This window comes from Erythrolamprus reginae, chromosome 12 (genome assembly GCF_031021105.1).
Source record: "Erythrolamprus reginae isolate rEryReg1 chromosome 12, rEryReg1.hap1, whole genome shotgun sequence".
NCBI classification, from domain to species: domain Eukaryota; kingdom Metazoa; phylum Chordata; class Lepidosauria; order Squamata; family Dipsadidae; genus Erythrolamprus; species Erythrolamprus reginae.
This window is the reverse complement of record NC_091961.1, coordinates 33,221,695-33,245,039: the sequence shown is the minus strand read 5'-3', so window position 1 is coordinate 33,245,039 and position 23,345 is coordinate 33,221,695. Positions and strand designations below refer to the sequence as shown.

Here is a 23,345-nt window from a genome sequence, read left to right as displayed (position 1 = left end):
GATAGCTGCCAGGAGATATTTTAGCAGAAGCCCACCCTACCAGGACTTCCATCATTCACCTGGTACCTATAAAAAATATTGGCCAGTATTAATAGGTAGCTCAAGCTGGACTCCCTGGCAGGGCTTTGTGACCATTCTCCCTTCCTCAGCATCTGTTGGTGGTGCATTTTGAGTGTCGGGCCCTGGCAAAGTCATCATCTTTCATTTTCCAGCTGATGCCTGTTTCAGCTGTAGCCTTGACCTTCTGGGCGAACACGAGATGGAGAAGGGCTGAAAGATCAACTTTTGTGAATAACTGATTGTGAGGAACAGTTGGATGTGACTAGCATTCTCTTCCCAAACAGATGGATGCGTGGATGATGGTTTGTAAGCTGTCGCTCTTCAGAGGCTTCTTTCTCACACATCCCAGGAGAATTACTCAAGGACTTACCAGCCTCTCTCCAAAGCCTTGAACTGACTGCCAGAATCTCTACTCACACGTGAGAGTCATGGGTTCTGGAGTTAATGTCCAAGACAGAGCAAAGGCACCTGGTTGGTGAGGCTCTTATAAGTCAAAATGTGAAATTCGCATTGACCCGAAATTGTCATCCCAAGTAGGGTTTCTATAAGGTGAATCCCACAAAGCGTTTGCCATCCAAGAGAAGGGCAGGAGCTGGGTGAATAATCTACCCATTTCTTATGTCTTGCCAAAGACAAGACAACTAGACACAAGAACAGTTTTTTTCCGAACGCCATCACTCTACTAAACAAATAATTCCCTCAACACTGTCAGACTTTCTACTAAATCTGCACTTCTATTCTACTAGTTTTTCTCATCATTCCTTTCACCCATTTCCTCCCATGTTGACTGTATGACTGTAACCTGTTGCTTATATCCTAAGATTTTTATTAATATTGTTTCTTTATTGCTTATTTGACCCCTATGACAATCATTAAGTGTTGTACCACATGATTCTTTGCAAATGTATATTTTCTTTTATGTACGCTGAGAGCATATGCACGAAGACAAATTCCTTGTGTGTCCAATCACACTTGGCCAATAAAAATTCTATTCTATTCTATTCTAAATAGAAGCGTCTTTTGGCATCAAGGGCCATTGACTGGGCTGCATTAAATCTTGCTCTAACAGCCCAAAGTCCAGGAAAGTCCATTTGCCTCTTGAAAATGCACTTTGGGGATAACCAGGACTTGGCTTTTGTGTGTGTGTGTGGGGGGGGTGTTGGTGTGTGTGTGTATTTGTTTAAGGATCAGGAACAATTCCCTGCCAAAACGGCAAATCCCTTGCTCTGTCCATGGTGCTGAACAGGATCCCCTTGCCATACACTTCTGGCTTGAGGACACGTGTGTAAAATCAGGGGGAATCAAATGATACCGTATATGGGATCAATGTCATTCCATGCTCTTGCGCGTGAGGCATTTAGCCAACTTTTTAATATCAAAGTTGCCAGTTCATCCCTAAATCTTTCACTGCTGCATCTTGTAAGGAAGAAAGAAGCCATGGATGAGAACTAACCAATAACAACACAGAAGAAGAAAAAGAAGAAGAAGAAGAAGAAGAAGAAGAAGAAGAAGAAGAAGAAGAAGAAGAAGAAGAAGAAGAAGAAGAAGAACAACAACAACAACAACAACAACAACAACAACAACAACAACACAAATACAAATACAAATTCAAAGTAAACTTGATTGCAGAAAACATGACTTCAGCAACAGAGTGGTCAATGCCTGGAATTCTGTACCTGACTCCATTGTTATATCTTCAAACCCTCACAGCTTCAACCTTAAATGGTCTTCCGTGGACCTCACCTTGTTCCTATGAGGTCTGTAAGAGGCCCTGTATAAACACACCGGTGTGCCTACCGTCCCTGTCCTACTGTCCCCATTTATTTGTATTCATTTCTTTCATCCATGTCCATGTTTAGATTCATACCTGCTCTCTTGCACCTGTTTGACAAACTAATACAAATGGACAAGAAGCCACAGGTACAAATCATTCAAGGGGAAAAAAAAGCAAGCTAGAACTAAGGTGAAATTTCGTAAATGTGAGAACAATTACCCAGTGGAACGACTTGCCTCCAGAAGTTGTGTGTGCTCCAACCACTGGAGGTTTTTAAGAAGAGATGGAAAGCCACTTGTCTGGGATGGTATAGGGCTTCCTGGCTGAGCAGGGGGTTAGACTTGAAGACCTCCGAGGTCACTTCCAACTCTGTTATTCTGTCAAGGTTGGCCCTGGATATGCTGATAGACTTTCAGAACAGGAGGATAAATACGCTGCTCAAAAAAAAATAAAGGGAGCACTCAAAGAACCCATCCTAGATCTGATTGAATGAAATATTCTCACTGAATACTTTCTTCTGTACAAATTTGAATGTGCACAACAGCAGGTGAAATGGATTGTCAATCGGTGTTGCTTCCTAATTGGACAGTTCGATTTCACCAAAATTTGATTTCCTTGGAGTTCTATTGTGTTGTTTGAGTGTTGCCTTTATTTTTTATTTTTTGAGCAGTATAAGTTTGAGTGGTCCAATGTAATACCAAATCATTTACATTCCAGGAAATTATCAAAATTGCTGTAATAATTTCAACAGAATTTACTCCTGCCCAAATCAGACATTTTCCACCTCCGCCAGCCCAAAGCAACTTCATGATTTCTTCTCTTTTGAAATATTTTCTCTTTCCTTTCCCGTAAGATCATTGTGGCTTTCAAAATATTCCACCTTGTTCAAAAGTATTTATTTGTTTACTTATTTATTTATTTATACAATTTCTATAGATGCCCACCTCAACCAAGTCACTCTGGGCGGCTTACAATTCTGAAGGCAATTCTTTAAATTAGCCATTGAAATAATCATTTTATTCCCACTCAAATCAATGCTTCCCTTTAAGGAACAGCTGCAACAATTTACCTCCGCTAGATACTCAACAGAAAAATCTTCCCCATTCTTCCTTTATAAGCTAAGCAATCAGGTCCACAGTTCTTGGATGCGTTCAGTTTAATTCTGTTTATTGTAGAACAGATAGGAGCACGAGGAGAAAAGCAGCTGCCCATTTTACAGACTGACAATATTAGTGCAAAGAACCACACGGAATATAAATGCTGCTGAACACTACTTCAAAACACACTTAAACTTTCTATTAGCCATCTTGGGGATTGGAATTCACCGAAAAAGAAATAGTTCCCAGGGACCAAAATTTCCCTTCTTAAAGAGATTGCACTGTTAAAGACAAGAAGAAAAAGCCCTTAGAAAAACCTAACTGAAAAAAAAAAGAATATATAGCCTCAAATGTAAAAAGCTGGGATAAAGAGCTTTACAATAATTGGTACCCTTCCCTCTCAGCAAGACAGATTCTGGTTTAGGACTTTATGGGCAACCTGAAAGTTTAACCAATATTCATTCCTAAATTTATTTATTTATTTATTTGTTTGTTATTTTGTTATTTTGTTATTTTTTATTTATTTATAAAGACTCAGGGCGTCTTACAGCATATAATACAAAACAATAAATACAAAGACCAATCTAATTAATTAAAGCTACATAACCTAAAATCCTTAAGGTTCAGGAGGGGAGTGTTTTTAATAGGAAAGTGAACCCAAGAACAAGGGGGCACAATCTGAGGTCAGTTGGGGGAAAGATCAGAAGCAAGGTGAGAAAATATTATTTGACTGAAAGAGTAGTAGATGCTTGGAGCAAACTTCCAGCAGACGTGGTTGGTCAATCCACAGTCACTGAATGTAAACATGCCTGGGATAAACATAGATCCGTCCTAAGATAAAATACAGGAAATAGTATAAGGGCAGACGAGATGGACCAGGAGGTCTTTTCCTGCCGTCAATCTTCTAGGTTTCTAGGTTTCTAATATATTAAAAATCAATCATACGAATTCAGATCCCAGCCTTACATTACATTTATTGGCCAGGGGCTGAGACCTAATTGCTCCAAGCCTGGTGACATAAGTGAGTCTTAAGACTCTTGCAGAAGGCAATAAGGGTGGCAGCAGTGGGAATCTCTGGGGAGAGCTGTTTCCAGAGGGCCGGGGCCACCACAGAGAAGGCTCTTCCCCTAGGCCCCACCAAGCGACATTGTCTAGTTGACGGGATCTGGAGAAGGCCGACTCTTTGGGACCTGACCAGTCACTGAGATTCACACAGCAGAAGACGGTCCCACAGGTAATCTGGCCTGATGCCATGTAGGGCTTTATAGGTGATGGCCAACACTTTGAATTGAGAATTGGTAGCGGGTGATTTGCTGAGCACTTCCCGGTGCCTCAGGCATACTGCCAGATGGACCACAGTGTGCCAAGCGTGATGCTGTAGGCCAACACGGCCACCAAGTAGGCGCGGAAGAGGAGGGCATCCAAAACGTAGCCCACCTGCAGCCACTCGCAGGCGATACCCCGGAACCCATCTCGCTTCTCCAGGAATTGACGGATGGCCGTGATCTCGTGCAGGATGCGTGACACGAACTCCGGGCTGTGACCCAGCGCTGGTTCCATTGCATCAGCCATTCTGCCTTCGTAGTCCCGGCTGCCGTCACAGCTGTAGTGGTTCAGCTTGGCTAGAGGAAGTGGATGGAGGCGGAAATGGATACGGCTGAACCGGACCCAGGGGAGGCATATGGGACCCCCACCCACCCCTCTGCAGGCTGAAGAGGAGACTCGGGGCTTTTTTTAGCCCAGGGAAAGTCCCCAAACTTGGCAACTTGTGGACTTGAGTGACTGTGCTGTGATGGGGGGAGGGGCTCCTCACCTGTGCTGTCATTATTCTCCACGTTCCTGGAGATGTTTGAGCTTTGGGAGCAGACGGGGTGGAGGGCTTTCCTGTCTCGGACGCAGAGCAGAGTGGCTGCCCGTTCCAGGACCCAACGCTTCACCCAGTCAGGAACGTGGGGCTGGAGGTCCTGCTTGTGCACCAGGCGCACGATGAGGATCGTCTCGGTCAAGCTGACCACCAGCAAGGCCATGCAGACCACAAAGTAGATACCTGCAGGAGCAAAGGCAGAAACTTCAGCAAGCCCTCATGTCTACCTCCACGTTCTCTCTTGCTCAGATCAAGGATCCTGATTTCTCTCAATTCTCATCTATTCCGCTGATCTTAGATTTCAACTCAGGCAAGATGTTGAGTCCCAGGTGTGCATTACGTGTCAATTCCCCTGCTCCTACCCATCATTCCCAGCACTGCTTCCTAAAGCAAGCCAGAAGACCTTTTCTACAAAAGACAGTGGGATGGTCCTCTTGGATTGCACTGCAGATCTCAGAAGGATTTTATCTATTCCTCAACCTGACTGAGTGTTCCCACTAAGTTTTCACATCCCAGCAAAAAAAGTATAATGGTATTTGGAGTTTATGATGGTGGAGTGGTTGGAATGCAGAACTGCTGGCGAACTCTTGTCTACAATCTGGAGTTCAATTCTATGGGGACTCAAGGTTGACTCAGCCGTCCATCCAGTGATGGGCCTTTACAGGTACGGTCAGATATGCAGAACCTTCTGGGCTCTGGGTCTGTTTTTCCTATCACAGTAAATGAGGTTGAGTAGAAGAGTGGAATTCTTTATTGGCCAAGTGTGATTGGACACCCAAGGAATTTGTCTTGGTGCAGATGCTCTCAGTGTACATAAAAGAAAATATAGATTTGTCAAGAATCATGAGATACAACACTTACTGATTGTCATAGGGGTCAAATAAGCAATGAAGAAGCAATCAATATTAATAAAAATCTTAAGGATACAAGCAACAAGTTACAGTCATAAGTGGGAAGAAATGGATGATAGGGATGATGAGAAAAAACTAGTAGAAATAGTAGCACAGACTTGGTAAATAGTTTGACAATGTTGAGGGAATTAATTGTTTCGCAGAGTGATGGCGTTTGGGAAAAAACTGTCCTTGTGTCTAGTTGTCTTGGTGTAGCAATGTTTTGAGGGTAGGAGGTGAAACAGTTTATGTCCAGGATGCGAGGGGTCAGTCAATATTTTCACAGCCCTCTTTTGGATTCGTGCAGTATACAATTTTAGAAGAGCTGTGCGTGTGTTTGCATACAGTTACATACTATATAGATAATGCACATTTTTGTCTACCTGTGTGTAATATGTATATACACATGTGGCATAGATACATAGAATTAAAGAGTATGTTTTGGATGTCCAGTAATAGTAAATAGAGAGGGAAATTGTATCTCTTTGAGTGAGGAGAGGCCAGGCACCCTAACTCTAACCCTTGACATGAGTGACGTCAAGTTGGCCAACTTTAAGTCAGTCACATGACCTTTGGGTCACATGATTATCAAGCCACTCCCACCTGGTCACATGTCCGGCAAGCCACACCCACAAATAAGCCACGGCCACAGTGTGGTAGTAAAAATTTGTGCACCCCTCCCCTGCTACCATCGTTCCGAGGTTGGTAAGATGAGATTGTTGGCTGCCACAGGCTGAGATTGCAATGCACCCAGAGAATGCTGTAAAGCACCATGTGAAAGCATGAAAGCCTACATTGGTGTCGTTGTGACTCTCCTACCTATAAGGGGGGTCCCGATAGCCGTGGCAGGCAGCGTGTCGGAAACAATGATCAGGAAAACCGAGTAGCCCAGGAGCAGGGTGATCTTGAACGAGACTCTTTCCCCACTGTCAGGGGGCAGGTAGAAGCCCACAATGTCCATGACCATTAGGAAAATACTGGGGAGCAGTAGGCTGACCGCATAGAAAAGGGGGCGCCTCCGGATGACCACCTGTCAGGACAGAAAGAGAGATCTGGATGCTTTGGATGTTCTCCAGAAGTGGGGAGGCCCGGAGCGAAGCTTTCACACTGGCTCCACAAAGATTAACAGCCGTTTTATTCACATGCCATTCCAGCTGCAGTTTCTAGACCAGGGGTCCCCAAACTTGGCAACTTTAAGACTTGTGGACTTCAACTCCCAGAATTCTCCAGCCAGCTATGAATTCTGGGAGTGTTATTGAGGCAGAAATCGTGGTTTTAAAGCTTTGTTCAAGCACACCCCCAGTTTCACGTCTCTTCCGTTGAACAACATTGAATCTCCATACTCCATTTCCCACAATCCTTCACCTTTATACTGCCTGGAAGTGACGTCACACCTCAAAGAGGCTTAGTCAATTCACTAATACCTTTTACTATGTAACTCCTCTCGCCTTCTGAGCAATCTCTATACCAAGGGTCTATCCACTGACTTTCCACCCTAATGTCTTCCTCATCCTCTGTGACCACTCCTCCATTGACCTATCAGCCCCCTCTAGTAGTTCCTCAGGCTCATTCAGACCACTTTCTCACTCACTCTCACTCTCTGCTTCATCTGGCAAGGAGCACTCACAACACTTATTAGTCTTTCTCCTCCTGCGTCAGGTCTTTGGGGCAGTTCCTGTGCCAATGGTGCTCCTGACACCCAACTCAGCTCCCCCCTCCAATGCCCATCCCAACAACTTACGAAGAACTTCATCTCGGCATAGTAATCATTGTCCCCAACACTGAATTCTCGGAATTGGCTGAGCACGTGGAGAAGTTCCCATTCACCCTGGTTCATGAAGACGCTCCGGTCATTTCTCACCTCTTCTGGGCTCCTCCACAAGGAGAGGTTGATGTCTCGTACTGAGGATAAAGAAATGGGAAAGGATGCCAAAGAAGGGGGGTGGCTGTGACATCTTCACAACTGCCTTTTATCTGCTCTGCTTTTGTTTTTGTTTTTGCTTTTCACAGCATTCCAGGCTTGTGGTTTGTGGGAGAGCACTTTGGCTGATGAAAGTGTGTGTGTACAATATTTTTCTTTTGATAAACCGACTCTCTGTTTACTTTACAACAGTGTGTGTGTTTGAATTTACACTTCGGACTTAATTGGGGCTCGTAATGTGAAGCCCGACTTAACAGGTTTATTAAAAAATGAAATGATAATAAATTGTAACTAATTAAGAAAAAACATGGTGAAGATTATTGTACGGGCGTATGAAACCCAGAAAGCAAACGCTCGTGACGTGAGATGTGGAAGGACTAAAAAATAAATAAAACTGATTGCAAACAGCTTGGGACCTACTGTTATGTAGCCAACTGGTGAAGGTCAGAGAACAGTTCTGCACATCAAAGGGGAAGTTGTAGATGTCCAGGCTGCAGGCGGTCACCACTTGGACAGGCTTGAGATTCCTCACCTCCCCATTGTAGAGGATGTAGACGTAGGGGATTTCGGGGGATTTGCCCACGTCCACGCTGTGGGAAGCAGAAGAGGAGAAAGAGGAACTCAAGAAACAAGCTAACTCAGTGATGGCGAACCTTTTTTTTACACAGGTGCCGAAAGAGCATGGGTGCATGCTCATGCGCGAGTGCCCACATTCATAATTCAATGGCTAAATGACAAATTAACTTTAGAACTTAAAAACAAGGAAGAGTCTGTATTTTACAACTGTTGGGATTTATTTTACTGCTGGTTAGAGAAAAGTATATGAAATTAACAAATATAAAGAGTGATTACCTGGTGGAAATGTTCAATGGAAATATGGAGATTTAAGATATCTATACTAACTAAGACTATTACGTGTGTGTGGGTGTGGGTGTGTCACATGTTTTTGCTTAATTTGAAAAATAAGGGAGACTAGGATAGATCTATTTCAGCCTTATTTTGGCCTCATCAGCTAGCCATACCCTCACTGGGACTTGAACCTGCAATCTTTGCCTTGTAAGGTACAGAATTAACCTCTAGGCTACAATATCCAATCCCTTCAGATAGGCAACAGAATGTGTACATAGTTAGAACCATCATACAGATTTGCCTCACTTGTCCATTTTTTTTCTTTTAAAATGTTTATGTTTTGTATTGTTTGTTGTATGTATATATGTATGTAAATAAAATTTATTTTTTAAAAAATAATAATAATTCAATGCCCGGGGAGGATGAAAACAGCTTCCCCCGGAGGCCCTCTGGAGACCGGAAACGGCCTGTTTCCCAACTTCTGGTGGGCCCAGTGGGCTTGTGTTTCCCCCTCCCCAGGCTCCAAAGGCTTCTCTGGAGCCAGAAAAAGGTAAAAACTCCCTCCCCATCCCTCTGGAGGCTTGCTGGAAGCCAAAAACGCCCTCCCAGAGCCTCTGTGTGAGCCAAAAACCAGCTGGCCGGCACACACATGCTCATTGGAGCGGAGCTAGGGCAACGGCTCATGTGTCAGCAGATATGGCTCTGTATGCCACCTGTGGCACCCATGCCATAGGTTTTCCATCACTGGTCTAACCTATAGGCGCATTCCTAAATGCAGATCGATCCTGGAACATCCCCAGGCCGGGTTTTTTCAAGGTGGTGAAGGGATTCCCTCGAGAAAGGGGACCTTAAAAGGAAAACAACTCTGTTGGGCAACTTGCCTGCTTCCCATTAATTCATTTGTGCAAAGAAAGTCTATTTAAAAAAACAACATTCGGATCGGGAGGAAGAGAAAAGCAGAACAAACAAGGAACATTTGGGCTGCCTGGTGGCTTCTGTACATCGTGTTGCTCTAGGAAAATGCGGGTTGGCCACTGAAGCCGTTTGACATTCATAAATTGCTCTGCAAAGTGGGGGAGAAGGACCCTCCGAGCCCTCCTTGCAAAGGTCTGGCAATAGCAGGCATCGAAGGTCCGTTGGCACCCGAGATGCCTCCTCGGACTCTTTCCAGAGGAGTTTGGCGTCTCCGCAGCTGCCCCTTTCATTGTCTCCAAAAAAGACTTCCTCCGAACGCCCAGCCCAGGGAGGGTAATTATGGTTGTTTATAGTTCTCCATTCCTGGAGCCTTCCCAATTCCTCAGCCTCCTCTCCATCTGCAATGTGCAGCACACAGAAGAAGGAGCCAGCTATGAGCCAAGGAAAAGCAGGGCCGGGAATACAGTGGTGCCTCTACTTACGACCTTCATTCCTTCCGTGACCAGGTTCTTAAGTAGAAAAGTTTGTAAGAAGGAGCAATTTTTTTCCCATAGGAATCAATGTAAAAGCAAATAAGGCATGCGATTGGAGAAACCACAGGGAGGGTGGAGGCCCTGATTCCTCCCAGAAGATTCCTACAGAGGCCCCACAGAGGCTTCTACCCAGTTTTTCTGGCCCAGTTTTCTCCAAGGAGATTCCTAGAGAGGCCCCATGGAGGCTTCTCCCTGCCTTTTCCAGCCCTGTTTCCTCCCAGGAGATTCCTAAAGAGGCCCCACGGAGGCTTCTTCTCGGCTTTTCTGGCCCTGTTTCCTCCCAGGAGATTCCTAAAGAGGCCCCATGGAGGCTTCTCCCTGGCTTTTCTGGCCCTGTTTCCTCCCAGGAGATTCCTAGAGAGGCCCCACGGAGGCTTCTTCCCAGCTTTTCTGGCCCTGTTTCCACCAAGGAGATTCCTAGAGAGGCCGCATGGAGGCTTCTCCCTGGTTTTTCCAGCCCTGTTTCCTCCCAGGAGATTCCTAGAGAGGCCCCACGGAGGCTTCTCCCCACCTTTTCCGGTTACAGTTTTGAAGGGTCAGGTTTGTAAGTGTTAAATGGTTCTTGAGAAGAGGCAAAAAAATCTTGAATTCCCGGTTCTTATCTAGAAAAGTTCTTAAGTCCAGGGGCTCTTAGGTAGAGGTGGCAGTGTACTAAGGGAAGGGAGTCCAAGAAGTTGTTGTTGTTTTTTTGCAGACTTACAATTCGTTGATCAGGATATCTGGGACCCAGATGGCTTCGGTGGGGACCGACAACTGGGTGATGTTGTCAAAGTCGTGCGGGTTCCATTTCAAGAATTCGTCCACCCAGTGCTGCACATTGGATGAGAAATGGTGGGAGATGTTGTGTTTAGCCCCCACAAGGAGATGTTGAACCGTTCGAACAATGTTAGGCTAACAATCCACGATTAAACCAACCGTGCTTAGCACAAAGGAGGGAAGGAGAAACAACAAGGAAGGAGAGGAAGTGGGAGGTGATGCTACCAGAGGGGGCTCGGCCTCCTTACCTGCCTGTACCAAATGTAGGTGGTCAAAACTTGGTTTTTTTCATCCTGCGGGAAGCAGAGAAAGACAGTTAAGGCTGAAGGAAGGCTCGGCCTGCTACCAAAGTAGCAAACTGCAAACTAGCCAAGATTGGGATGGAAGGAGGGTTTCCCCATGACTCAAGCCTGGATAGTTGGCTTTATGTATCCAAGGATGCAAAAAGAAGGGAGGAAGAAGAGGGGTCCTACCACACCCAGAATGGCATAAATCATGAGATCGATGGCCACATTGGTGGTCTTCCTCCAGTTCCAGACCGGACGGACGTCCTTCTTATAATTGGCAAATAAATAATCGGAGAGCTGGCGCAGGGCAGCCTTGCTGGAGCCGGAGGCTTTGTTGGGTATTTTCTGGGAAACTGCAAAACACACCAAGCAGGACGTTGTAGAAAACTAATCATCAAAATCCAAACATCATAAACATAGAAACCTAGAAGATTGACGGCGGAAAAAGACCTCCTGGTCCATCTAGTCTGCCCTTCTACTATTTCCTGTATTTTATCTTAGGATGGATGGATGTTTATCCCATGTTTCAATTCAGTTCCTGTGGATTGACCTGCCACGTCTGCTGGGAGTTTGTTCCAAGCATCTACTCCTCTTTCAGTAAAACAATATTTTCTCACGTTGCTTCTAATCTTTCCCCCAACAGATTGTGCCCCCTTGTTCTTGGGTTCACTTTCCTATGAAAAACACTCTCCAGGTTTCTTTTGTAAGCTACTTACCAGAGCTTACAAAACCTTCACCAGATCCATCCTAGAATATAGCTCATCTGTTTGGAACCCATACCGAACCTCAGATATTAACACCCTCGAAAATGTCCAGAGATACTTCACCAGAAGAGCCCTTCACTCCTCTACCCGAAACAGAACACCCTACGAGACTAGACTTTCAATCCTGGGCCTAGAAAGCTTACAACTACAACGCCTTAAACATGATCTAAGTATTGCCCACAATATCATATGCCGCAACATCCTGCCTGTCAACGACTACTTCAGCTTCAACCACAACAATACAAGAGCGCACAACAGATACAAGCTTAATATTAACCGCTCCAAATTGGACTGTAAAAAATAAGACTTTAGTAATCGAGTTGTCGAAGCGTGGAACTCATTGCCAGACTCTGTAGTATCTTCCCCTAACCCAGAAACATTTTACCCTCAGACTATCCACAGTTGACCTCTCCAGATTCCTAAGAGGTCAGTAAGGGGCGTGCATAAGCACATTAGAGTGCCTTCCATCCCCTGTCCTATAGTCTCTCTTATATCTCATATATCGTATCTACTATTCTTCTATTCTATTCTATGTATGACTGTAACTTGTTGCTTATATCCTAAGATTTTTATTAATATTGCTTCTTCATTGCTTATTTGACCCCTATGACAACCATTAAGTGTTGTACCACATGATTCTTGACAAATGTATATTTTATTTTATGTACGCTGAGAGCATATGCACCAAGACAAATTCCTTGTGTGTCCAATCACACTTGGCCAATAAAAATTCTCTTCTCTTCTCTTCTATTCTATTCTTATACTACTCTCATAATATCCTTCTATTCTCTAATTCAGTGTTTCCCAACCTTGGCAACTTGAAGATATCTGGACTTCAACTTCAAGGTTGGGAAACACTGCTCTAATTGATATATTCTACTCCTAACTTTTCACTTCTATTCTTTCTCTAATATGTTTTACTCTACTATAACCTCTATAACCCTCATTGTGTATTGTTGTGCATTGGACAAAATAAGTAAATAAAATAAAAATAAAGTTTCCAGAAATGATTTTTTCCGCATCCCTTAGCAGCAAAAGAGTGGCTTTGGAGACAAACCTCCTCATCAGGGCAACTTGTGACGCGAGAGAGAAAGCGAGACAAAACACCCAAAGCTGCTCTTTGCAAAGTCTCGCCTCTCTCGTACATGACTTTCGGGCACAATTCGCACCTTCTGAGCATCACCTAATTGGAATAGATCTGCCAGGGCTTGGGAGAAGCAGGCTCGCCGGTGGCTTTTCAAGCAGGTCCCTCTGCCTTTTCACACAATCCCTAATGCCTGGGAGTTTGTCTTGTGCACGAGCACATCGGGCCAGCTGGATAGCGAGACAACGGAGAGGGCAGAAGAGAGGCAGGAAAACAAATTAAGGGGGATTCGGCAGACGGACTCCTTAAACTGTGCAGCGGGCTCGGCCTTTGTTATTGTCTCAGTGACCCTTGAAAGCACAAATGACAGGGAGGAGGGCAATTGTGCGGCTCAGGTCAGGCTCCAGGATCAGCTCTTAGATGCCTCCAACGCCTCACCCCCCCCATCCCACCTGAATTATTATAAACGGGGGGAAAGGCATCACTTTAGATGTCTCAGGTAAATACATTTCATCAATTCAGGAAGATCTTGGACATAGAAAACTGTTGCTAGTCTGGAAAACTAAACAATGTCGTTTGACGGGACCCAGGGGAAGAGCCTTCTCTGTGGCGGCCCCGACCCTTTGGAACCAACTCCCCCCAGATATCAGAGTTGCCCTCACCCTCCTAGCCTTTCGTAAGCTCCTTAAAACCCACCTCTGTCGTCAGGCATGGGGGAATTGACTTTTTCCCTCCCCCTAGGCTTATAAAATTTATGCACGGTATGTCAGTATGTATGGTTGGTTTCTAAACTGGGGTTTTTTAAATTAACTTAAATATTAGATTTGTTTACATTGTATTGTTGTTGCTGTGAGCCGCCCCGAGTCTGCGGAGAGGGGCAGCATACAAATCTGATAGATAAATAAATAAATAAATAAATAAATAAATAAATAAAACCATGCGCTTCCATGAAACAGTCTTGGTTCTGGAGGAATCTACAAGACTGCTTGTACCAAAGGTCTCCAGACCATCTCGTTTCCAAGCCTGGCTTCCTATCCCTGGGCAGGAGAGCAAGTCCCATCTTCTACATCTTTTCTTTAGAAGTAGACTTCTGAACATGGAACTCTACTTTAAGACATGTCTGCACCAGGCTACCCTTCCTTAATATGTGTAAATATTGACTGACCCCCTCACATCCTGGACATAAACTGTTTCAACTCCTACCCTCAAAATGTCACTGCAGAGCACTGCACACCAAGACCAACTAGACACAAGGACAGGTTTTTTTTCCCAACGCCATCACTCTGCTAAATAAATAATTCCCTCCACACTGTCAAACTATTTACTTAGGCTGCACTACTATTACTACTAGGTTTTTCTCATTGTTCCTATCACCCATCTCCTCCCACTTAGGACAGTATGACTGTAACTTGCTGCTTTTATCTTTAAGATTTTTATTAATATTGATTAATATTAATATTGATTGTTTCCTGGTTGCTTATTTGACTCCTATGACAGTCATTAAGTGTTGCACCCCATGATTCTTGACAAATGTCTCTTTTTCTTTTATGTAGACTGAGAGCATCTGCACCAAAGACAAATTCCTTGTGTGTCCAATCACACTTGGCCAATAAAGAATTCTATTCTATTCTATTCTATTCTTCATTCCAATATCCTACCCTGCCCTGCCCTACTCTACTCTACTCTACTCTACTCTACTCTACTCTACTCTACTCTACTCTACCCTACCCTACCCTATCCTATTTTATTCTATTCTAAAACTCCTTCCTCCTTCTTTAGGCAGAGTCCATCTCTGAATTTTGCAGCAAGCATTTCCAACCACATCCACAAGAATTTTAGTTATTTTCCCTTTCGTTGGCACTTCTTTTTTTTTTAATGATGAAAAATATTTAACACAAGCTCCCAAAACCCTTGACAGATACATTTCCACGCCAAGGATCAAGGGCTGCCCACCCTCGTTCTCCTAGCAACGCTTGTCCGTGTCCCTCAACTTCTGAAGCACAGGTGTGCATGGTCCAGTTGGCTCTCTCTCTCCACACACACACTGACCCACTTGTGGAAATCCCTCCAGGCGTTTGCCAGGCACAGGGCAGTCCACCTGTCCCCTCTGGACTTTGCCTGGAGCTTCTTACCTTTGCTTTGCACCACGGAAGCCACGGCAAGCAGGATCAAGGCGAGCCCCAGGGCCGAAGGAGCCATGGATGCTTCCAAGAGGTTGGCAAGAGCTGGATTCGCCTTCCTTCTTCGGATCAGCTGGTGGATGGACAGCAGATTGCAATTCTCGCCCACCCTTTGCCTCCGCAGAGAAATTAGATGTAATTAAGGAAGCTGCGTGCGCTCGGTCCTCCTCCTTTCTTGGTGTTTTTTCTCCCCTATCGTTGGATATTTTAAAAAATGCATAATTGATGTGGCCATCAAATCCCTCTCTGCTGCTTCAAGTTTCAGGCAGAGAAGATTGGAGGAGACTCCCACCCTGCCTGCTCTCCACCCAGGCTGATGTCATGGAAGCTGATCATGGACGGGTCCTCTTGGCTGCTGCCTCTTGTAGAGACGGCCCCTGGGGGCAGGTCCAGGCTGTGCGACAGCCCAAGAGGGGAGATGCCTGACGGGAGGCTGCCTTGATGAATTGCGGAGGAGGTCTTCAGCTCATGGACCTCTCAAGGATGGGGATCAGGAGCAGAGGATGTTTTATTATTGGTTATTTATTTTATTAATTGGACTTGTGTGTCGCCCCTCTCTGAGGACCTGGGGCGGCTCACAGTCACAGCAGGTCATAAAACAATATACAATGAGACATCTGAAATTGTGGAATGGAATAGAATGGAATAGAATAGAATGGAATGGAATGGAATGGAATAGAATAGAATAGAATAGAATAGAATTCTTAATTGGCCAAGTGTGATTGGACACACAAGGAATTTGTCTTTGGTGCAGATGCTCTCAGTGTACATAAAAGAAAAAGATACATTTGTCAAGAATCATGTGGTACAACACTTAATGACTGTCATAGGGATCAAATAAGCAATGAAGAAACAATATTAATGAAAATCTTAGGATACAAGCAACAAGTGACAGTCATATAGTCCTAAGTGGGAGGAGATAGGTGATAGGAAGGATGGGGAAAACCTAGTAGTAATAGTAGTGCAGACTTAGTAAATAGTTTGACAGTGTTGAGGGAATTATTTTTTTAGCAGAGTGATGGTGTTCAGGAAAATACTGTTCTTGTGTCTAATTGTCTTGGTGTGCAGGGCTCTGTAGCGACGTTTTGAGGACAGGAGTTGAAACAGTTTGTGTCCAGGATGTGAGGGGTCAGTCAATATTTCCACTGACTCTTTTTGACTCGTGCAGTCTACAGGTCATCAATGGGAGGCAGGTTGGCAGCCATTGTTTTTTCTGCAGTTCTGATTCTCCTTTGAAGTCTGTGTCGGTCCTGTTGGGTTGCAGCACCAAACCAGACAGTTATAGAGGTGCAGGTGACAGACTCAATGATTCCTCTGGAGAACTAGATCAGCATCTCCTTGGACAGGCTGAGCTTCCTGAATTGGTGCATAAAAAACATTCTTCGTGGTGCTTTGTTGACATTTATCTCCCCAAAAGAAAACCCTCCCTTCTCCGAGTCTTTTAAAACCTGCTTTTGTTATGTGTGCTTATATCAACAAAGAGTTTGATTTCTTCATAAAATAAAGGATTTTTGAGTTGGGGGGCTTTGCTCCGAGGGCTGTGCCCAGAACAAGAGGGGTGTGTTGTTGGTAGAGGGAAGGAGATACAACTTCTAGGAGCCGGGCAGAAGGGAGGGGGCCCAGGGGACGGCTCAGCTTCCCTCATTTTTCTCCATCCGACTCCAGCTGCACCCCAGAGCAGCACCGAGTCACTTAAGAAATTAGTGCTTGGTGGTGCTGATGGACTCGGCTCTGGACGTCCACTTGTCACGTTGCAGTGAAAGTGAGAGTAAAGCTGTGCTAATTGGATTACCTGAACTCTGTTAGCTGATAGAAAGCCTCCTCCCGGGCAAAGTGGAGAGAGCTGGGAAGGAGGGGGGGCTGTTTATGGAAGGTTGATAATAAATAAAAGAAGATCACAGCTGGCTGGCCGTTAAGGTGATGATAGCCACCCATCAAATACACTTGGAGTGCTGTCTACAGGTCTGGTCACCGCCCCTGAAGAAGGATATAAATGGAACTGGAAAAGGTGCCAAAAAGGGCAACAAGAATGATCAAAGGAAGGAAGGCAGGAAAGGAAGGAAGGAAGGAGGGAATGAAGGAGGAAGGAAGGAAGGAAGGAAGGAAGGAAAGAGATGGGAATGAAAGGAAAGAAGGCAGGAAAGGGAAGGAAGGAAGGAAGGAGGGAGGGAGGGAGGAGAGAGAGAGGGAAGGAAGGAAAGAAAGAGATGGGAATGAGAGGAAAGAAGGCAGGAAAGGAAGGAAGGAAGGAGAGAGGGAGTGAGGGAAGGAAGGAAGGAGAGAGGGAGGGAGGGAAGGAAGGAAGGGAGGGAGGAGAGAGGGAGGGAGGGAGGAGAGAGGAAGGAAGAAAGGAAGGAAGGAGGGAGGGAAGGAAGGAAGGAAGGAAGGAGATGGGAATGAGAGGAAAGAAGGCAGGAAAGGAAGGAAGGAAGGAGGGAATGAAGGAGGAAGGAAGGGAGGAAGGAAGGAAAGAGATGGGAATGAAAGGAAAGAAGGCAGGAAAGGGAAGGAAGGAGGGAGAGAGGAAGGGAGGAGAGAGGGAGGGAAGGAAGGAAAGAAAGAGATGGGAATGAGAGGAAAGAAGGCAGGAAAGGAAGGAAGGAAGGAAGGAGAGAGGGAGGGAAGGAAGGAGAGAGGGAGGGAGGGAAGGAAGGAAGGAGAGAGGGAGGGAGGAAAGGAAGGGAGGGAGGGAGGAGAGAGGAAGGAAGGAGGGAGGGAGGGAAGGAAGGAAGGAAGGAAGGAAGGAAGGAAGGAAGGAAGGAAGGAAGGAGCGCTTGGTCAGATCTTGCCTCAGAGCCGAGTTGACCTTCTTACCTTCTTGGGAAGTGCTAATAAATTTAATAAAACAAAGAAAGGGAACCGGCTCATCGAATTATTCATTCTAAGCTGGGATTCAGGGAAACCTTCCAGGCTGAGTGTCCACGCGTGCCCCACCGGAAGGAGCGTGCTGGCCTGGCCCTTGGTCTTCCTCCCCCCCTCCCTGCCTTTGCCCCATCCATCTCCAATGGCGACCCACAGGATGCCCAGCAGAAGGGACGCCTGCATTGTGAGCCATGAGAGATAAATTGGCAGCGTCCGATCAGATTTATTTTCCGAAAATGGTATAATGGGACTTTATTAGTGCTCTAATCTGCTGTTCAGTAATTGGTTTTCCAGGAAATCAAAGACTCTCGGCGTCTGGAGACTGCCAAGGGGAGGGGAGGGGAGGGGAGGGGAGCTCTCCTTGGGCCGTAACAAACGTCCCTCTCCAAACAAATCAACCCCTGGCTGAACTTGGTGGCCCAGCCGAGGCCTTCACACTTCAGGGACTCAGCGGGTGCAAGCTGAGGAGCAATTCCGCTTTCACCCCTTTGGCCACCAAACCTGGGAGAGAAGATCAAAAGTGGGTAGGAAGAGAGTTATGGGAGAGAAAAGGCGGATAGAGAAAAATCCTTTTCACTATCACACAATACTAGGACGAGGGGGCCCTCCCTAAAGCTCACAGGTGAGAAAGCGAGGACAAATCAAGGGAAATATTTCTTCCCCCAGAGGGTCCTTGTTTGATGGGATTCCCTTCCAGAAGAGGTGGTGACAGCTGTCAGCCTGGAGAGCTTCAAGGCAGGATCAGACAGATTCACAGATGCCAAGTGTATCATATAGGTGGTTATTGAAATGGATGTCCATGTGCCACCTCTATGTTTGTTGAGGCAGGCAGGGTTCCCTTGGGTCCCATTAGTTGGGGGTCCAGGGAAAGGGAGGGTCTTGCCTTCTCTTTCTGCTCCAGATCCCCATGAATAATTGGGCCCCCCCTGTGGGACACAGAATGCTGGACTCGATGGGCTTTGGCCTGATTCAGCAAGGCTCTTCTTATGGTCTTATGTTCTCTCTGTCTTTCTCCTTCCTTCCTTCCTTCCTTCCTTCCTTCCTTCCTTCCTTCCTTCCTTCCTTCCTTCCTCTCTCTCTCTCCAATTGGGGTGCATTGTGGGACACAGAATGCTGGACTCAATGGGCTTTGACCTGATTCAGCAGGGCTCTTTTTGTGGTCTTATCTTCCTTCCTTCCTTCCTTCCTTCCTTCCTTCCTTCCTTCCTTCCTTCCTTCTCCCTTATTGAAACAAATGTCCAAGTTCCACCTATATGTTGGTTGAGGCAGGCAGGGTTCCCCTGGGTCCCATTTGTTGGGGGTCCAGGGAAAGGGAGGTTTTGCCTTCTCTTTCTGCTCAAGATCCCCCTGGACAATTGGGGGGCCACTGTGGGACACAGAATGCTGGACTTGATGGGCTTGAAATTAAAAGAGGGGGCCAAAAAGAAAGAGAAAGAGAGGGGGGCTTCAGAAAGTATCCATAAATGCTTGTCTCATTCTGCTGACTCCATCCCGTTCCATTCCTTGAACTTCTTCCCAACCACTTTATGAGAAAGTGGGAACAGGGAAGGGATAGGACTGGACTTTGGTTTCTCTCATCCTCCCTGACCCCCATTTCCCGCAGTTATCAAAGGTCCTTGAAGCTGCAGAGGAGAGAGACCCCCGAGGCAGAACCCACCCCCCCACCCCCCCGTCGGAGATGGAGAGCACCGTTCCACAGTGAGCCATTCCTTTCCTTGATGGAGACAAGCTCCCCATAAAAGCTAATGGGTTTTTGAAGGATATCGGGCAGGTGACGATATGTTGGGCTGCGTGAACCTTCCATTTTGGGGGAATTGACACAGCCTTGGGGTGGCAGGCTGCCAGTCACACCAATTTAGCCAGGTCTGGGCAGGCCCCCTTCTTCTGAGGCCAACAACCTCAGCACACAACAACAACATATGAGCACACAACAGATACAAACTTAAAGTGAACCACTCCAAACTCAACTGCAGGAAATATGACTTTAATAACCGAGTAGTTGATGCATGGAATTCACTACCTGACTCTGTAGTATCATCACCTGACCCCCAAAACTTTACCCTTGGACTGTCCACTGTTGACGTCTCCCGATTCCTCAGAGGTCAGTAAGGGGCGTGCAAAAGTGCACCAGTGTGCCTTCCATCCTCTGTTCTAATGTTTCTCTATTATTAGTATCCATCTCATTTATAAAAACAGTGTTATATCTATGTATACTACCAATACGTACTTGACCAAATAATGGAAGGAAGGAAGGAAGAGAGGGAGGGAGGAAGGGAGGGAAGGAGGCAGGAAGGAAGGAAGGAAGGAAGGAAGGAAAGAAGAAAGAAAGGAAAGGAAAGGAAAGGAAAGGAAGAAGGAAGGAAGGAAAGAAGAAAGAAAGAAAGGAAAGGAAGGAGGAAGGAAGGAAGGAAGGAAGGAAGGAGGAAGGAAGGAAGGAAGGAAGAAGTGGCGAGAGGAGAGAGCAGGATGTCGGGAAAGTAGAGGTGGAGAAGGTTAGGAAGGAAATCAGAGCCTTCGGCTGGGACTTTTCCAGAAACCACTTAAAACATTTTTATTTCACTCTACGTTATATTAATTGCTGCTGCTCCCCTTAATTGCTGTTGATGTATCAGCTGCTGTCCTCAGACCGTAATACGATCTTAATATGAAAGAGCCTTTATTAAATTTTATGACAATCAGGATGATATTTTAGGAAATCTTCGGAAGCATCTTGAAGGTGGGGGGCTGTTGGAGCTGTAAAAGGTACATCTCTCTCTCTCTCTTTCTCTCTCTCTCTCTTTCTCTCTCTCTCTCTTTCTCTCTTTCTCTCGCTCCTCCCCCTCTCTCTCCCTCTCTCTCTTTCTCTCTCTTTTTCTCTCTTTCTTTCTCTCTCTCTCTTTTTCTCTCTCTCTCTTTCTCTCTCTCTCTCTCTCTGTGGTGAGTGTAAAAGTGTAAAAGAGGATTGCTAAGGTCCTGGACTTACAACAGTTGGCAGAACATTTCATGCCCGTATGGGCCTTACCAGCCACCTGTGGACACATTGCATAAAGCCCACAACCCATTAGATGTCAAGGGCCCTCTTTGAACATGATGGGTGAACATCATCATGGATCCAATTGTATAGAGTGCTGGTGAGACTCCATTTGGAATAATACTGTGTTCAGTTCTGGAGACCTCACCTACAAAAAGATATTGACAAAATTGAACGGGTCCAAAGAGGGCTACAAGAATGGTGGAAGGTCTTAAGCATCAAACCTATCAGGAAAGACTTCGTGGACTCCATCTGTAGAGTCTGGAGGACAGAAGGGAAAGGGGGGACATGATCGAAACATTTAAATATGTTAAAGGGTTAAATAAGGTTCAGGAGGGAAGTGTTTTTAATGGGAAAGTGAACCCAAGAACAAGGGGGCACAATCTGAGGTGATATGGGGATCAGAAGCAACGTGAGAAAATATTATTGGACTGAAAGAGTAGTAGATGCTTGGAACAAACTTCCAGCAGACATGGTTGGTAAATCCACAATAACTGAATGTAAACATGCCTGGGATAAACATATATCCATCCTAAGATAAAATACAGGAAATACTACAAGGGCAGACTAGATGGACCAGGAGGTTTTTGCTGCTGTCAATCTTCTATGTTTCTATGAGCTGGAAAAAGCTACTTTTAAGAAATATGGGAAAGTCCTTCTCAATCCACTGATCCATGCATAGGCATTGGATCCCCCAGTTTGATTGGAGCTTTTTGATTGAACAGGAAAGTTGGATTCAGTTCAGAGAGTCAATCTATCTCATGGATTTGATGGACAGTTGAAGCCGACTATCTAAGCCAGGGGTAGGCCAAGTTGGTTCTTCTATGGCATGTGGACTTCAACTCCCAGGATTCCTGAGCCAATCATGCTAACTCTGGAATTCTGGGAGTTGAAGTCCGCATGTCATAGAAGAGCCAGCTTGGCCCACCCCTGATCTAGGCCAATGAAGTTGGCCCTCCTCTTCCACTTCCCAGGGAACTGTCCGTGGTCCTGAGCTTCTCGTGCTCATCTTTCCTGTCCGTCTTCTTTGGAACTAATCATTTCATTGCCGTCAAATTCCCCAGCAAAGGAAGGGAAGCAAGAGAAGAAGACATTGGTTCCGATTTAGCCACCTCGGCCATTAGACACCCTTCAAGTGTTAGCGATATTATGCCATTTCATTATCCATTACCGCCAGGTAATGATAAGTACACGAAAGGTATTTGCAGCCCATTGGCGCTAATGAATGGAATCAATCTCATTCCATGCCCGCTCAACAACTTCCATGCTTGAGCTAGAATATTACCCAAGGTTAGATGCCAACTGTCTCGTCGGCCGAGGCCCCCACTGCCATTCAATCTTGCACAGCTGCCTTGTGACACCAACAGAGGCCGATGGTCAGCCACAAGGTTATAGATCGGGGAGGGAGGAAAGGATCTGGTCCCACCTCCCTCATTGAAGCGTTGAAGAATTATTGGTTGAGGAGCACAGGGCCATTTTAAGGTCTTGTGTTGAACCTACAAGGTTCAGTATGATAACAGATTAGGCAAGTAGCTCCATTTTCTTTCATTGCTCTAAAAGTTCAGTTCTAGATTAAAAGGATTAAAGCATTGATGGGTGAAAACATACCATATCATTATTATTATTATTATTATTATTATTATTATTATTATTATTGGGTGATAGGGTTTTATATGCTTCTTTTAATATTAGATTTGTTTTGCTATAATATTGTTTTTATTGTTGTGAGCCTCTAATAAATAATAATTATTATTTATTAGATCTGTATGCCGCCCCTCTCTGAAGACTCGGAGTGGCACACAACAGGAATATAGAATACAGAATACAAATCCAACTATTAAAAAAGGAAAACAGTTAAAACCCTTGATTTAAAAACAATCATACACACCAAACAAACCAAACATAAAACAGGACGGCTGAGGGGAGTCAATTTCCCCATGCCTGGCGGCAGAGGTGGGTTTTTAGGAGTTTGCGAAAGGCGAGGAGGGTGGGGGCAGTTCTAATCTCTGGGGGGAGTTGATTCCAGTGGGTTGGGGCCACCACAGAGAAGGTTCTTCCCCTGGGTCTTGCCAGACAACATTGTTTTGTCGACCGGACCCGGAGAAGGCCGACTCTGTGGGACCTAATTGATCGCTGGGATTCGTGCGGCAGGAGGTGGTCCCGAAGGTATTCTGGTCTGATGCCATGAAGGGCTTTCCTAATTTAAAAGTAATGAGGGATCATACTAAGGTATTAGAGAAGGAAGGACAATTAAAGAAACCTATTAAGTGTGCAATAAATAGTGCATAAACCTCCTACTCCCAATGCAGTGGGGACAGCAGCCCATCGTTATCCAAGGCCCAACGAGGGAGAAAGTTGGGAAGAAGTGAAACTCGACTCCTTTCGGATTTCTCTCGGGGGATTCGCTTCCCGTCTTCCATGGTTGTTCCCAACTCTTCTCCCAGCCGCCGTTCCTTGCCTGGGCCGGCAACAGCAGCCTTTCCATCTTGCTTGTTAAAA

At 45.5% G+C, this 23,345-nt stretch overlaps 1 protein-coding gene across 1 annotated transcript; it reads right to left on the bottom strand.

Annotated features, from left to right (window-relative positions):
• Positions 1-4,263: 4,263 nt before the first annotated feature.
• Positions 4,264-14,993, bottom strand: LOC139174598 (5-hydroxytryptamine receptor 3A-like). Its single transcript, XM_070765052.1, has 9 exons — positions 14,927-14,993; positions 11,133-11,299; positions 10,908-10,952; positions 10,604-10,713; positions 8,027-8,196; positions 7,427-7,587; positions 6,505-6,715; positions 4,745-4,978; positions 4,264-4,553 (listed from the first exon to the last, which is right to left on the bottom strand). Exons 1-9 carry the CDS (start codon positions 14,991-14,993, stop codon positions 4,264-4,266), a joined length of 1,455 nt encoding a protein of 484 aa, XP_070621153.1.
• Between the last annotated feature and the right edge of the window lie 8,352 nt (positions 14,994-23,345).